We start from the raw sequence: 15,635 nt of genomic DNA, 5'->3' as shown, positions 1-15,635 counted from the left end.
ACACGAGGCAGAGACACACACACACATACACATTCATGAACATGGACACGAAGATGTGCGCCCCTCACCACCTCCCCCCACCAGCCAGCTACTCGGGTCTGGTGCCTGGAAGGGGAGCAACCCACCCCCCACAATCCTGGAGCAGACATTCCAGGGGTGGAGGTCCAGGCCCATGACCACAGTGGGTGGGCTGCAGCAGCAGGCCTGGGGCTTCCCAGGAGGGGAGTCAGCTGCAAGTCTCCACTCCCCAAGGCCATATACCCCGCCATCTTCCCAAAGCAAAGACAACAGCCACGGCCCCACCACACACACGCTTTATTTCACCCTCCGATCCCCTTCCTGTCCCCCAAGCTAGCCAGCCCTTGGTGCTACACCCTTGAGGATGGTCATCATCTAGTGGCAGGTCCCCACTGTCCTTAGGCCTGCCGCAGATGCTGGGTCTCATAGTCCTCTGGGATGGTGTCTGTGGAGGGAGAGAGGGCAGGTGGGTGAAAGGGGGTGAGGCTGGTGGGGCAGATTCCCACATTCCCTGGTGGTCCCTCCACTTACCATTGCAGCGGTAACGCAGGTTGGCCCAGATGATGTTCTCCTGGGAGAAGCAGAAAACCCCCAGGCGTCCACCTCGCATGGTCGTGTCCAAGACCACGTTGCTGTCAGCCACCAGCTCAGGGCCCTCGTAGAACCGCACTCTGCAGGGGACAGTTAAACGGGGACAGTGAAGACCCTCAGAACTTCAGCAACCTGCCCTAGAAGATGGGCCCCCTCCTCTCTCAGAGTGGGGGCCGTGGGGACTTCCTGCCTGGGCCACACTCAGGGCAGGTGGGGCTCCCGACCTGTGTGAGATGGATATCAGGGTCCTGCACACAGTAGGTGCTAACTAAGCAGAGTGTCTGGACTTCCTGGCAACGCAGAATGAGAATTGAAAAACGGAGAGTGGGTGAGACCCCACCTTCTAGGTGCTAGGTTCTGGGACCAGCATTGTGCCCTAGGGTCAATCACAGTTCATTCTAGCTGCCGACATTGTTCCCACTTTACAGACAAGGGGATCAAGGCCCCCAGAACCTTCCCGTTCCCCTGGCAGCCAGGGAAGAACAGGGACTCAGTCCCTTAGCAGAGGCAGAGACCCCACCTGATGTAGCCCACTTGGGGCCGGTGCTGCAGGAACCAGCGGTAGGATGTCTTGTCCTTCCAGCCCACGTTGCGGGGGTCCTTCCACAACAGCTTCACCTGTGACGCTGTGTCCCCCGTGTGCCACAGAGCATTCCGTAGGTGCTCCCCAGGGCCCGTAGAAGACTTCACAGCCTGATATTCCCAGGGACAGGGTCACCAGGAGAGAGACTGCACAGGGCACTGGAGCCCCCCACCCCAGGATCCTGCCTGGTGGGAGCTGCATGTCCTGGAGGAGTGATGGAGGCTCTGGGGGGGCTGGATGGGAGACCCATAGGGATGCCTTCCTGGGGACCATATGGAGATTTACAGGTGTGTCATGGGGGCAGCGGTGGTCTGGGGGCTCATGAGGATTTGAGAGTCTGGATAGGTTTGAGGTCTGGGAGGATTTGGGGTCTGCAGAAGGCTTTAGTGATCTGTAGAAAGTAGTGTCCATGGGATAAACTGAGATCTAAAGAATTTGGGAAATTTGCTGGAGAGTTTCTGTGACATAGTGTGGTCTAGGAGGTTGGCAAGGGGATTTGGAACCTGAAGGAAAGCTTAGGGCCGGGTGAGAGGATTTCAGGACCCAAAGGAAGATTGGGGGGCGCTGGGGGAGAGTTTTAGGGCCTGTGGGAGAAATTGGAAGGATTTGGGGCCTGTGGGAGTTCAGGGAAGGGCTGGGAGTGGGTGGGAAGACTTTGAGGTCCATAGAATGATGCTGGGGGCTGTACAGGCTTTGGGAGTCTGGGGAAAGGTTTGGGGCCTCCTAGAGGCAGTGGTGCAAGATTGGGTAGGGCCCCCCACCCCTGCACACCTTGAGCTGGATGCCAGGTTCAGCCACAGCACGGAAAGGGTTGGCCTGCCAGTACGTCTGCTCCATCTGCTTCCACATGACCACATAGAAGCTTGAGCTGTCCTGGTAGCCAAAGATGAAACCGGCATAGTCGTCATCGGTGGCAGTGTTCACATGGAACGTTCCTTCGAAGTCCACGCCGTTGAAGGCCGTGTAACCTGGGAAGGTAGGAAACCAGTGGGGTCCTGGACGCCGGCCCCTACCCTTAACCGGGTCCGGGCCTGCCCCCACACCCCGCCCCTCCAGAGTCCAGCTTGCCTTCTGGGCCCAGATACCCCGTAGACCCGCCCCACCCCAACCCCCTAAATCCAGACATAGCCCCGCCCTGACTCCGCCCAGTCCACCCTCTAGTCCCACCCCACCCACTTCTGGCCCCGCCCCCTGAGCGGGCCCCTGCACCACCTTGCCCCTCCCTGCGTCTCACCCACTGCCAGGCCAGGATCGCTGTTCATCGTCTGCACGATCTCCATCCCCTGATGGCGTCAAAGGAAGAAAGGCCTCAGGCCGGCCGTGGAGCCCTCGGCTCCCCGGCCCTAGCTTAGAACCCTAAGTGAGTGTCCTGGGCTCCCCCCACCTTCCGCTTGGTTTCCGCCCCCACCTGGTTGAGCACCACCCAGTTGGGGTCTATCTGCGCGTCGCCTTCGGGGTCCAGCACGACCGTCTGGAAGGCACGGAAGTCGGTGAGGGTGACCTCGGCGTTCTCTGGACACACATCAATCTTGTCCACCACCTTGTCCGCGTCAAAGTCTCCCTGGCACGCGTCGCCCACACCGTCCCCTGAGAGGAGGTGGCAGACCAGCGGGCGGTGAGCTCAGCGACGGACCCGCTGCAAGCCTAGCCTCGCTCACACCAGCTACGGACACGCCCATACCACGCCACGCCCCCTTCCCCTGACCCCTGTCACGCCCACTCTAAACCCCGCCCCAGTGTCATCACACGCCCCGTCCCCACTACAGGCCCGCCGCCGCCTTACGGTCGGAGTCTTCCTGGCCGGGGTTGGGCACCACGCGGCAGTTGTCCCGACTGTCTGGGACTCCATCGTTGTCATCATCCTCGTCGCAGTCGTCACCCTGTCCATCGCGGTCTGAATCCTGCTGGGCGCTGTTAGGTACTGTGGGGCAGTTGTCCCGAGAGTCCTGGTGTCCATCCCCGTCCCTAGAGTGGGTGGGTGGGACAGAGAGACAGTGAGATCCCCAGAGGGTCCAGTCAGGGGATGCCCACCCTGGGTCCCCACCACCACCCCAGGAGGCCTCCTTACTGGTCTTGGTCGTTGTCACAAGCGTCTCCCACAAAGTCGTGGTCCACATCCCCCTGCGGGGGGTGCAGGGGTCCATGATCAGGGTAGGGGAACTCAGAAACCTCCCTCCCACACCCGGTTCCTGAGCCAAGGTCCTCCTAACCCCAAGGAACATCTCTGAGGCTGTTTTGAATGGGCTGCCGTCTTGTTAACTAGCCTAGGGCTCACGTCTGAGCGCTGACCCAGCTGAGGCCTGCCCTCACCTGGTCTGGGTTGCTCTTCTGGGGACAGTTGTCACAGACATCCCCTACACGATCTCCATCACTGTCCTTCTGGTCTGAGTTCGGCACTCTGGGGCAGTTGTCCACAGCATTTCGGATCCCTTCGGGAAGCAGGGGAACAGGACAGGACCCCAAGATCGGGAAGGGGCCAGGCTGACTTCAGTAGGGCAGGTGCAAGCCTGGAGCTTTCCTGGGAGAGTCCCACCCGTCCCCTGGCTCCCAATTGCTACAAGGTTAAACCAAGTACTCGTGTCCAGGGTCCAGCCACGAAGAGACTTCATGAATGGACAGCCAGGGAAGGGAATGGCCCTCACTCGTGGGCAACTCATCAGGAACTTCCCCTTGCCCTGTGAATGCACGCCCTGAGCTCCTATGCCCCAGGTGTAAAAAGGGCACCTCTTCGGCCCTAAACCCCAGACTGCCCTGCAGTATCCGACACAGCTGGCGTTTTCCTGCTAGTCGGAGCATGATCCAAGGTCCCGGGCGCCTCAAGTAAGCTCACGCCCTTGGCTTTCCAAGCCCCGCCCCCGGCCAAGCCCCGCCCCTCGGCGCCCGCCCCTCCCCCCCGCCACTCTCACGGTCACCGTCGATGTCGTCGTCGCAGGCGTCGCCTCGACCGTCCCCGTCTGTGTCCTTCTGGTCGTCGTTCTTCTGGTTCCGGCAGTTGTCGCACGCATCGCCCCACTTGTCGTTGTCCGAATTGCGCTGGTCTGGGTTCCGCACCAGCGGGCAGTTGTCCTGGGAGACAGGACAGGTTAAGGTGGGGATCTGGCCAGGAGGGGCAAAAGTCACTCCCCAGACCAGCCCATCTCCGAAGCCACGCCTCCTCTGCAGGGAGCCCCTCGTCTCTCCTGGATCTGCGAATCCAACCTCTGAGACCGTGCTCCTAGCCCAAGCCCCACTCCGCCCAGCTCGCCTAGGCCCCACCTCCTCGTTTAGGATCCCGTCTCCGTCAGCATCAGGGTCGCAGGCGTCTCCAATACCATCGCGATCCACGTCCTCCTGCCCTGAGTTAGGCACGGTCACACAGTTGTCCTAGGAAACAGCAGGGGGGTCGTGAGGGATGTGACCAGAGCCCCGCCCACCCCACGCCCTCCTCTCACGCTCACCCCCCCGACCACGCCCTGGCCCCGCCCACCTTACGGCAGTGGCGCTCTGCGCAGCGCAGCTTCTCGTCGGGAAAGCTGTCCAGGTCGGTGTCGCGACCGCAGAGGAGCCCGTTGCCCGCCCAGCCGATGGCACACTGCGAGTGGGGTGGTGAGTAGATTTTCGGGCGTCACCGACCCTGCCTCCCCATCCCATACCCCTTCCTGAGCGCCTGCACTCACTACACAAGACCGCGAGCCATCGCGTTCCAGGACGCAGTCGGCTTTCTCGTGGCACGAGCTTGGTGTGCCATCCGGGCAGGAGCGCTGTGCGCGTGGACGGCAGCCGGACGCCTGGTCTCCCACGAAGCCGGGCTGGCACGGGCCGCACTGGAAGGAGCCCTGAGCGCGGGACGCAGCTGGTCAGCCCCGGCAGCTGCCACCTCGCGCCCCCGCCCCCTTCCCCCGCCCGGCCTCTTCATCCTTTCCTTCTCCCGGGCCTTACCCTGGTGTTGACGCACACAGAGTTGGGAACGCAGTTATGTTTTCCGGTCTCACACTCGTTAATGTCGGTGCAAACCTGGGTGGGAGGGAGCGCATAGATCACCGCCCTCACGCAGACACCCCAGGTCTCCTTTTGCATGCTACCTCTCCCCTCCATCCCGCCTCCAATCCCGACCATCCTTGACACGGACCCTTCCCCACTGACTCCCTCCAGACGCTGGTCCCCACCCCCTCACGCTGGAGCGAGGCAAGGGAAAAGGCCGCGAGGCTGGAGGAGTTTAGTCAACAAAATGCTCCCCCTCAAAGCCCTCACCTGCTTGTTGGCCTTGGCAAAGGCCAGCCCCACGCCCTCGTGTGGGGGGCCGCTGTACCCGGGTGGGCAAGCCTCGCAGCGGAAGCCGGGGCTGGTGTTGATGCAGCGGACACGGGGAAAGCAGGGATGGGAATTACACTGGAGGAGGAAGGGCCACGGAGGATCAGAGGACGCGGAGCTGGGCCCCTCACAAAGCAGCGCCTTATGGCTCCTTAGGCTTGGAGTTAGAAAGCCTAAGGACCGTCAGCCAACACTTGGAGGGGGGTGCCGCGTGGGCGGAGGCGATCGTCCCAGGAGTCAGGGGCGATTTTGCCTTGGTGTGGGCAGAGGCGCGACCGGGTGCGCCTGGAGGGGGCTGTCCCAGGAACCCCGTGGGCTAGGTGGTCATGGGCGGGGGAAGGAATCGTGAGGGCCTGCCTCCCCAGCAGAGGGTGGAAGTGGTCGTCGGGGTGTGCGTGCCCGGCGGTGGGGGCGTGGGGGTCGTCGGGGCCGGCTCCCCGCGGTGGTGGAAAGATCGATCGTTGGGGCTAACGAGCACCGGAGGTGAAGGGGGCTCGTTGGGCCGGACCACTCCGGGCGGTAGAGGAGTTGTCACTGCCTTTGAAGGTGTTCGTCGGGGCGAGCGTCCCTGGTGGTCAGGGCGGTGGTTGGGGTGGGTGCCCTCCGACTGTGGGAGGTCGTGTAGACGTGCGCCGCCGGCGGTGAGGGGGCCCCCGGAGCTAGCACCCCTACCGGAGGAGGAGGTCGTGGGGGAAGTGGGGAGTTGTGGGGGCAGGCGGTGGGAGATAGTGGGGGCGGGCGCACCTCGTTGATGTCCGCGCAGTGCGTCCCGTTGCCTGTGAAACCGGCGGGGCAGGAGCCGCAGCGAGCGCCCATCGGCGTCATGGTGCAGGCCACGCCGGGAAAGCAGTAGCCCGGCGCACACTGGGGCAGGGGCCGCACGCTCACGCCGGGGGTATGCGCAGGCTGCATCCCTGCGGGGGAGGAGCGGGCAGTCAGGGCCACGCCCCTGGGCGGAGCCTACCAGGAACACACCCCGCATTGCTCACGCCGTCCCCACCACTCTCTCTAGTCTCCAGCTCTCAGCTCGCCTGCGTTGTTAGTTAGCTTTTCTCTCCACATCTTTCTACCTCCTTGCACCTCCCCCGGCCTCTGCCTCTTTTTGTGTGTTCCCTTCCTATGGTCTCTGTTTCCCCTCCCTGTTCGTCCAATCTATCTCTGTCAGCCTCGTTCTCTGCCTTTTCTCTTTTCCTCCCCGTTTCTCCTTTGCTCTCCCCACAGCTTCTTGATCTCTGGCCGCCGCGACTTTGCGTCCTCAGCTGCGCTCACCGCACGCATCACACTCCATCACCGTGTTTTTCAGGAACGTGATCTCCTTGACCTGCCGCGCGGGGGATACGAGGTGTAATCAGTAGGGCTCCGTCCCTCTCCTCCTACCCCGGGTCTCCCCTCTCCTCCCCCCGGACTCCCTACCCTCCCAGCACCTCTCCCCCTTCCCTGGGACTCCCTCTCCCCCGCCCCTCGCGGACCCCTACCCTCTCCTGCGGAACGCCCTATCCCTGGAGGCCCCTTTCCCAGTTCCTTTTCCACAATTCCCTCCCGGATCTTGGTACCCGGGACCTTCTCCACCTCCACCGGGGCCCTCTTCTCCCGTACCCCTCCCCCACTGTCCCCTACCTCACAGACCCCCCTGCCCCCCACTTCCAGACCTCCTTCTCCTCCCTCGCACTGTACCGCCCACCCTGGCTCCCACCTGCTGCCGCAGCAGCTCCCGCACGTCCCGCAGCGCCGCGTTTGTCTCCTGTAGTTCGTGCAGCATCTGCGCGTCCAGGTCTGGACCTGCACCTGCACCGACAGGGCGTGCTGGTGGGGTGTCGGGGCCCCGGGATCCCCCTCCCGCTGCTTCACACAGCCATAGGGACCCCGGCCACCACCCCATTCCTTGAGCCTCTACCGAGCTCTCTGCTTTCTCCCTCGCCCCAAAGAACGCTCCGGAGAACTGTCCCGAGTTCTAGGGAGCCGTGACCCCAGGCTTCTCACTCGTCCTCAGATCCGTTTGGGGATAAGGGCACGGCGTGGGGGAGGGCTCTGCTTACCCATCCGGATCTGGCCCTGACCGGACGCGCCAAGGGCGGCCAGGGAGAGCAGGAGAACGCAGGCGGCGGCGAGAACCATGGCTGCGGTGGGGAGCTGGACTGCAGCTTGCTCTCTGCCGCCCACGAGGTCTGCAGTGCCTATTTATCCCGGCGGCGCAGCCGCCCCAGGGACGGCCCACCACGGCCCTGCCCAGCGTCCAGCCACAGGGTAAACAGACAGCACTGGCCTCTGTGTTCAAGGCCCCACCCGGTGTGTCTGAACCAAGACCTGGCGGGGAAACTGAGTCACGGGGGGCCAGTGCAGGGGTCGGTGGGGCGGGGAGTCAGGTGGGACCACTCTCCAGACCTCTCATTCACTTATTTTTGGAGTGCCTGTTTTATGCCAAGCCTGGGTCACGACTGTGAATAAAGCCACCCCATGACGGCCCCTTTCAACTCACACTTGGGGAAACGAAGTCAAGAGTGGCTAAAGGTTAGGACTCACTTCCTCCCCTGTCGCTGCTTTAGATCACGCTGACTGACCTTGAATTCCCTCCTCACTTGTTTCAAAATGGAGCAAGTGATGTCTCTCTGTGCCTCAATTTTCCCCCTACACAATGGCACTAATAAGTATCATTGTTAATGATGATGATTATTACAGGAAAATGAGGGGTAGCGTGAGAGCGGGGACCCTAGATCTTATCCAGGTCCATGGGGTCCTGCTCCTGGCCCCTCACCCCAGAGAGTTTGAGGTGACTCTCCCACCCCATTCTGGTCTATCCTCTCTACGGTTCTCTGGCTGGTGGGTGCTGGTGGGGCCAGCCTGGTTGCCCATGGGAGCAAACTGGGTTGTCCAGTTGACCAGTCTATGCAACGGGCTGTGCATCTGTCCATTCCCGGCAGGGGGTTACACAAATTAAAGGGCTCCTGCTGGAGGTCTGAGGGAGTCCCCGGACTTCCTTCTCCATACCTTCCAAGCTCTGCTCCAACTGCTGTGGGAACAGGCTGTAATAAAAATAAAAATTACTGCTAATCAGGAAAATCATCCCCCACCCCCACCCCAGCCCAGCCACGTTCTTGAGATGCAAAACACCTCAGGTCTCTAGAGTTAACCCTCTCCACCCCTACCCTCTGGAGGCTTACAGCCTCTATTCTAAAGACAGGGAAATGACAGAAGTGACTAGCCTAAGGCCACTTGGAGGGGAGGTCTGAAGCGAGGGTAGAGTCATAGCCAGATCTGTTCTCCTGGGAGGGCGCTGAGAAGTCAGGGAGGCTTCCTGGAGGAGATGGGAAGGAAACCTCAAGGAAAGAGAGGACTCAGATGAGCAGAGGGAAAAGGTGGAGACAGTTCTGGCAGAGGGAAAGTATGTGGAGCTTGGAGGTGGGGAAATTTCAGTCACATTCATTCATTTCACAAGTTTGCACTGAGCACTTACGGTGTATCATGTCCTGTGCTAGATGTTGGGGACACAGGGTAAACAAGCCCGATCAGGCCTCTTCTTCATGGGGAATCTAGGTTGGCGCGAGGCAGCTATCTAACCATCCAAAGCGGCCAGGACTGTGATGGGGGACACACAGGCAGCAGTGGGAGCTCCAAGGAGATACCTGACCCAGCCTGGGGTGGGGGTGGCGTCTGGGCAGGCTCCCCAGAGGCGGAGGGAACACCAAACTAGGACCAGGAAGATGAGGAGGACATGGCCAGGCAAAGAGATGGTGGGAAAGCATTCCAGGTAGAGGAACAGCATGTGCAAAGGCCCTGAAGCAGAAATGAGCCAGGTGGATAGACTGATCTCAGGGTGGAGAGATTTTGAGGCTCAGGAGAAGCAGTGCCAGTGCTACAGGGCTTGGTCTGTCTTCTGAGGGCAATGGGAGCTATAGAGGGTGAGGGAGAAAGGATGGGCCTGGAGGGGAGCCTGGGTAGGAACAGCTGGCCCCAGCCTGGACATTTCCAGTGAAGTGCCTGCATTGCCTACTGCCTGTGGCCGGGCCATGAGCTCACCTCCTGTTTTCCTTGGCATCCCGCACACCTGGGGGCCGCTCCTGGCTGGTGCTGGAATTCTTAGGAAAACCATGGCTCCAGTGGGGCCAACGGGCTTGTGTGTGCCTCATGCAGCTGGAGCAAGGGCACATGGAAGCCAGGCCCCTACTACAAGCTGGGCACGGGGCTGGGGCTTGGACACACGTGGCCTTGTTTGTGCCATGGGGAGAAATGGGGAAGGATGCTCTAGGCAGAGGAACGTCAAAGGCGGAGTCCCTGAGGATGTCCCGTTTGTAGGTCAGACAACAGAGGCCTGGAGATGGGCATTCTGGTTTCATCCTCTTGCCTCCTGGATCCCACCAGCCCTGAAATCCCCCTTCCAGGCAGTGTTCCCCTCCTCCCATGCACAGTACACCAGTCTCACATTACAGAATAACTCACTCTTTCCCAGCCTTTGTACCTGCTGTTCCCTGCCACTCTAAATACTTTCCTCTGTCCTTCTAGTCCTGGCTATGTTGCCCCCTCCTCCAGGAAGCCCTCCCTGCTCTTCCTGGGCAGGGCTTAGGAGCTGGCGCTTGTGTGACAGTCTTCTGGGATCCGCAGCAGAGTATTCCTGGCAGAGAAGGTTGGGGTGGCCTGACCCCCAGGACTGGGAGTGTCTGTGTTTAGTTCTGTCCTTTCCAGCCTGGGTTCTCCTTGGGGGCCTGGAGACCGAGAATCGAGAGGGAAGGTTGGAGGGTTTGGTGAGCCATGACAGCACCTGTTACTGTTAGTGTAACATTGTTATTATTCCTTATAATTACTGTGACATCATCATTATCGACAATAGTAACCCCTGCCAGCACTGTACTTTAGGACTCACTTGGGTTCGAATGTCACCCAGGCACAGCCTTGCCGTGTGACCTAGACAAGTTGTTTGATCTGTCTGTGCCTCAGTTTCCTCACCTGTAAAATGGGGGAACTCCTTGATGATAGGATTGAATGAGTGAAGCAGTGCGTAGCATCTGGCTCCAGTGTCAGCCTCCTTATACAATATGTCACTTACACCTCAGAGAGTTCTTATTCACATTTTCCTGGGAAGAGTGACGAGACACTTCGAGGTCACACAGCCGGGATTAGAACTGGGGAAGGAAGGACCCCTAAGGTCTTCACACCCTCCTGCCTTCCCTTGGCCACAGAATCCAGATGAGAAATGCTGGCCAAGACCCCTCATTAGCTGTGAAGCCTCCACTGCCCTGGACCTCCTGGCCTGAGCCTTTGGCTGGCACCCCAGCCAGCTCCCCTTCCCACCACGCCAGACCCAGCAGTTCTGGGAGCCCCGCCAGGCTGGGGCCATGGGGCTGGTGCCTGTGTGATGGGGCCCCCGAGGCCCCTCCTGGCAGAGGCCTACTGGGCCAGGAGACATGTGGGCGCCCTTAGCTTGCCCAGCTGCCTCCCCTTGTGAATCCAGAGGGAAAATATGTCGGGAAGGCAGCCGCCCTGCTTTGGGCGGGCTCAGCCACAGGCCCAGGGTCTGGGGAATTCATCAGGGCAGAGAAAGAGGCCATGCCCAAGGAGCCGATCCAGCCTGCCTCTTAACAGCCCCACTGAACCCATCTCTCCGGAAGGACCAAGTGGTGGGGAGCAGGGAGACAGAGTGCCATCAGGGCACTGGAGCTGGGTAGGCTCACCCTGACTTGCTCTATGATCTTCAGCAAGCCCTGCCCCCACTCCCACGCTCCATTTGCCCCAGCTCTGTGCCCATTCCATCCCAGGCTCCCTGAAAGGTGATGATAAAGAAAGAAGGAAACAATAAATACAATTTTATTCAGCAAAGTACCAAATGCTCAAAACCTTGCCAATCACTTTTGTGGGTTTTCCCTTTCCGTTCCTTTCACTTCCACCCTCTGCAGCTTCAGGAGGCAGGAACCGGTCATTGTGGGAGGCAGCAGGGCCTCTCTATCTAATGAAGTGAAAAATGAAAATGCCTAAAGATTTGCACACCATAACAGTAGCAATCAAAACCATGGTGAAAATGGAGACCGTAAGAGCCCCTCCTCTTACGGTCATCATGGAGAACTGAATGAGTTAGTCCATGAAAAGTGATGAGTTCTCAGTTGGTAATGTCCCCACTCTCCAGACAGGCAAACTGAGGCTCAGCAAGGCAGGTTTGTCCAGTCTCTTTGATTTGGGCCCTGGATGCTCAGAGAGGGAAATTCACATAATCCCTTCCCTCCTCTTAAAAGCACACAGACTGGCCACAGGAAAAGGGTCCCCCACCCAGGTTTCTGCAGCTCTGTCTGGGGAGGGTGGGTGGGTGGACAGAACCCTGCCCCCAATTCCTCATGCCCCCTCCTCCGGCCTCTCTCTAGCCTCCACCCTGGTTCATTCACAGGAGGCCCTTGTTCAGCCATGTGATGGATGGACTGAGGCTGAGGGCGGGGTGTGTTTACCCACTGGTTGCCTGGCTGACAGGAGCCTGGCTGGGGCATAGGCCAGTGGGGGAGGGAGGCTACCAAGCAGGGAGGAACCCCAGTCCCAAAGTGGGAAGACTGGCACAAAGCAGGTGCCAAATAAGTGACTATCCATCAGTGGGATGAAATTAAATAACTTATCCACTGGACAGATACTGACCCCTTCCCTCCCAGCCAGTGGGTTGGAGAAGATCTCGGCCTCAGCCCTGAGCTGGATTGCCTGGAAGGCCAAGTGCGCACAAGCTGCATGGAGTGCTCCCTGCACAGTCGGGCTGACTGGGCAGGAGAAAGGAGCCCAGGGGTCAGGGAGGCCACTCTACCTGGGGGTGTTGGTGCTGGGTGCCCCAGGCAGAGGGCACAGCAGGGCCAAAGGCCATGGGGAATGTGCTTGATGTGTTGGAGGTTCAGTGAGGAGGCGGGTGCAGCTGGAGCAGCGACTGCTGGAGGGAGAGGGAGCGGAGGGTGGGACCACAGGGAGGGGTGTGGGGATGGGAGCCTGCGCAGGAACAAAACCATGAGCTGGGAGCCATATTTGGGCTCCATGAGCCTCTCTGGCCCCATCTCTTTCTGCCCTCCAGCCCCTTTACTTGAGTGCTCCCCGGTTCACCATCCCCTTCACATGGCTCACTCCTCCTTGTCCCAGCTGGGTTAGTGGCCTCCTCTGGCCTCCAAAGTGCCTTAAGCTTCCTCCATGACAGCTTGATCACACAGCCTGGGCACTGCTGTGTTACGTGGACTACATGGCTAAGTCAAACGCGTCCCACCATCTTGTTCCCACGGTGTCTCCAGCAGCCTGCACACATGATGGAATGAATGAATGATGGATGGATTTACAGGTGGGTGAATGGATGGTTGTATGATGGGTGAGAAGATGGATGGATGGATGGATGGATGGATGGATGGATGGATGGATGGATGATGGATGGATAGATGGGATGGCTGAGTGGGTGGATGGATGGACAGACAGTGGGTGAGCAGATGATCACATGCGTGAGTGGATAGGGGAGTAGGCGGGTAGATGGACAGATGGACTCTCCCCAGGAGCCTCTCTGGCTATGTGGCGACCCCATTCAGAGGTCACTGCGAGGAGTCAATAAGAGAATGGAGGTGAAGCACATAGTAGGCACCTACCCATGGAGTCTTCCTGACTCTGTTTCCCAGTGGGTTGAATAATTACTAGAGCCGGGCCGGCCCGGTGGCTCAGGCGGTTAGAGCTCCGTGCTCCTAACTCCGAAGGCTGCCGGTTCGATTCCCACATGGGCCAGTGGGCTCCGAAACACAAGGTTGCCAGTTCAATTCCTCGAGTCCCGCAAGGGATGGTGGGCTCTGCCCCCTGCAACTGAGATTGAACACGGCACCTTGAGCTGAGCTGCCTCCCGGATGGCTCAGTTGTTGGTTGGAGTGCGTCCTCTCAACCACAAGGTTGCCAGTTCAATTCCTCGACTCCCGCAAGGGATGGTGGGCAGCGCCCCCTGCAACTAAAATTGAACATGGCACCTTGAGCTGAGCTGCCGCTGAGCTCCCGGATGGCTCAGTTGGTTGGAGTATGTCCTCTCAACCACAAGGTTGCCGGTTCGACTCCCGCAAGGGATGGTGGGCTATGCCCCCTGAAACTAGCAACGGCAACTGGACCTGGAGCTGAGCTGCGCCCTCCACAACTAAGACTGAAAAGAACAACAACTTGAAGCTGAACAGAACCCTCCACAACTAAGATTGAAAAGGACAACAACTTGACTTGGAGAAAAGTCCTGAAAGTGCACACTGTTCCCCAATAAAGTCCTGTTCCCCTTCCCCAATAAAATCTTTAAAATAATAATAATGATAATAATAATTACTAGAGCCAAGTCATTCCAAAGAATCCAAGAGTCACGAGACCACAGAGCAAGGAGCCATAGAACTAAGAAATGACAGAATCATAACATCATGGGTTGATGGAACCATGGGACCATAGAGTGCCAAAGCCACACAACTACGGGATCCTAGGACCACAGCATACTAAGGCCACAGAATTGTGGGATCCTAGAGCCCTGGGACCACAGTGATAGAGAGCCATGGACCCAGGGTGGTGTGGCCACCAGTCAGCAGAAGCACAGAACTGTAAAATGGTAGCAGCCCCAGGACCCCAGTGGACTCTGAGACGTGACACTGGAGTATCCCACATCTGAGGTGCCACAGGATGGACTCTCAGAATTGACCCCAACAGAACCACCCTCTCATTACTCCCTCACTTATCCAAGGAGGTTCTCTGGGGCCAAGGGAGCTGTGAAGTGCTTCCTCCCCTATCTTAGGGACAAGAGAGAAGGGCCACGCCACCACCAATGCCTGCAGCCAGCCATCCGCCACTCAGTGAATCCCTGTGCCAAGTGAGTCTGTCCAGATGTCGGGAAACAGTGCCAGCCTCTGGCCAAGTGCCCTGGGACACGGAATGCTCAGCAGCAAGTGGAAAAAGAATGAACAAGTTACTTCTACACCCATGTCCTTCGAAATGCCAACAGCAACACGGCTTGGACGGGAGGCTGATGAGCTGCCCCTCCACCCAGCTCCTGCGTCTGCCCACGCCAGGACTCACAGCCCAGCTCGGATTCCACCAGACACATCCATGTATTAATGAGCTCTCCCAGGACAGCAACTGTTCTCCCAGCAGACCCCACACCTGACACCCAGAATAACCAGTCTGTTTTGGAGAGGGGAAACTGAGGCCCAGACGTGGAGACCACTGGCTCAGGATCACAGAGGGTGGGAGCCAGGACTCAAACTCAGGTCTGTTGGATGCTAAGTATGAGCTCATCAGCACCCAGCCAAGCTGCCTCTCGGGGCCCCAGTCTCTGTCCTCTTGGGGCCCTAGCCATTGGTTTCCAGGCGTGGCACAGCGAGGAAGCCAGGGCATGAGCCTCGGCAATGTCTTCCCTTCACTGACCTCAGAACGTCTTGGCCACAGGGCTGCTGTGGGTACAAAACGTGATCATCGTGAGTGCACACTGGGACCTGGCATTGCTGGCATAGCAGGACCTCGTCCACCTCCCATCTTACAGATGGGAACGCAGAGGACCAGAGACGGGGGTTCTCACCCTTCTGAGGCGTCCAGCACATTCCATGAGGGCTGTTCTCATCACGATGGGGACAGAAGCATGAACAAATGCTGCTGATCTTCTGAAACCAGGTTATAGGGAGAGAAAGCCCATGCCTCGCTGCTTTACCCCAGCCGCAGGGCTGCCTTCAGGCATGGCTGGATTCGGAAGCCTAAATGATGCCTTCCTTCAGGGTACGTCTCTCCATCAGCTGTATTCTTCTTCCTTAAAAAAAAAAAAAAAAAAAAGATAAAATATGCATGATATAAAAGGTATCATTTTAACAATTTTAAAGTATACAGTTCAGTGGTTTTTAGTACATTCATGAGGTCATGCAACCATCACCTCTGTCTAGCTCCAAAGTATTTTCATCTCCTTCCAAAAGGAAACCCCGTGCCCATTAGCAGTCGCTTCCCACCCCTCACCGCCAGCCCCTAGCCCCTGGCAACCATTAATCTACTTTCTGCCTCTATGGACTTGCCTGTTCTGGACGTTTCATATAGACAGAATCCTAGCACAGGCATCCTTTTGTGTCTGGCTTCTCTCACTGAGCAGGTCTTCGAGGTCCATCCACGTGGCAGTGTGTAGCAGTGTTTCATTCTGTTTTATACCTGCATTGTGTTCCGTTGTATACACAGA

At 58.8% G+C, this 15,635-nt stretch overlaps 1 protein-coding gene across 1 annotated transcript; it reads right to left on the bottom strand.

Annotated features, from left to right (window-relative positions):
• Positions 1-298: 298 nt before the first annotated feature.
• On the bottom strand, positions 299-7,811 carry COMP (cartilage oligomeric matrix protein). Its single transcript, XM_074337824.1, has 19 exons — positions 7,519-7,811; positions 7,176-7,267; positions 6,752-6,803; positions 6,227-6,396; positions 5,423-5,560; positions 5,111-5,185; positions 4,849-5,007; positions 4,659-4,763; positions 4,448-4,555; positions 4,099-4,258; positions 3,503-3,621; positions 3,261-3,313; positions 2,976-3,157; positions 2,601-2,779; positions 2,427-2,475; positions 1,964-2,160; positions 1,130-1,302; positions 550-689; positions 299-463 (listed from the first exon to the last, which is right to left on the bottom strand). The coding sequence occupies exons 1-19, from the start codon at positions 7,595-7,597 to the stop codon at positions 417-419; spliced, it is 2,277 nt and encodes a 758-aa protein (XP_074193925.1). The 5' UTR covers positions 7,598-7,811; the 3' UTR covers positions 299-416.
• Positions 7,812-15,635: the final 7,824 nt, after the last annotated feature.

The sequence above is a fragment of the Rhinolophus sinicus genome, linkage group LG07 (assembly GCF_036562045.2).
Source record: "Rhinolophus sinicus isolate RSC01 linkage group LG07, ASM3656204v1, whole genome shotgun sequence".
Taxonomy (NCBI): Eukaryota; Metazoa; Chordata; class Mammalia; order Chiroptera; family Rhinolophidae; genus Rhinolophus; species Rhinolophus sinicus.
This window is presented reverse-complemented; position numbering and strand designations above follow the sequence as displayed.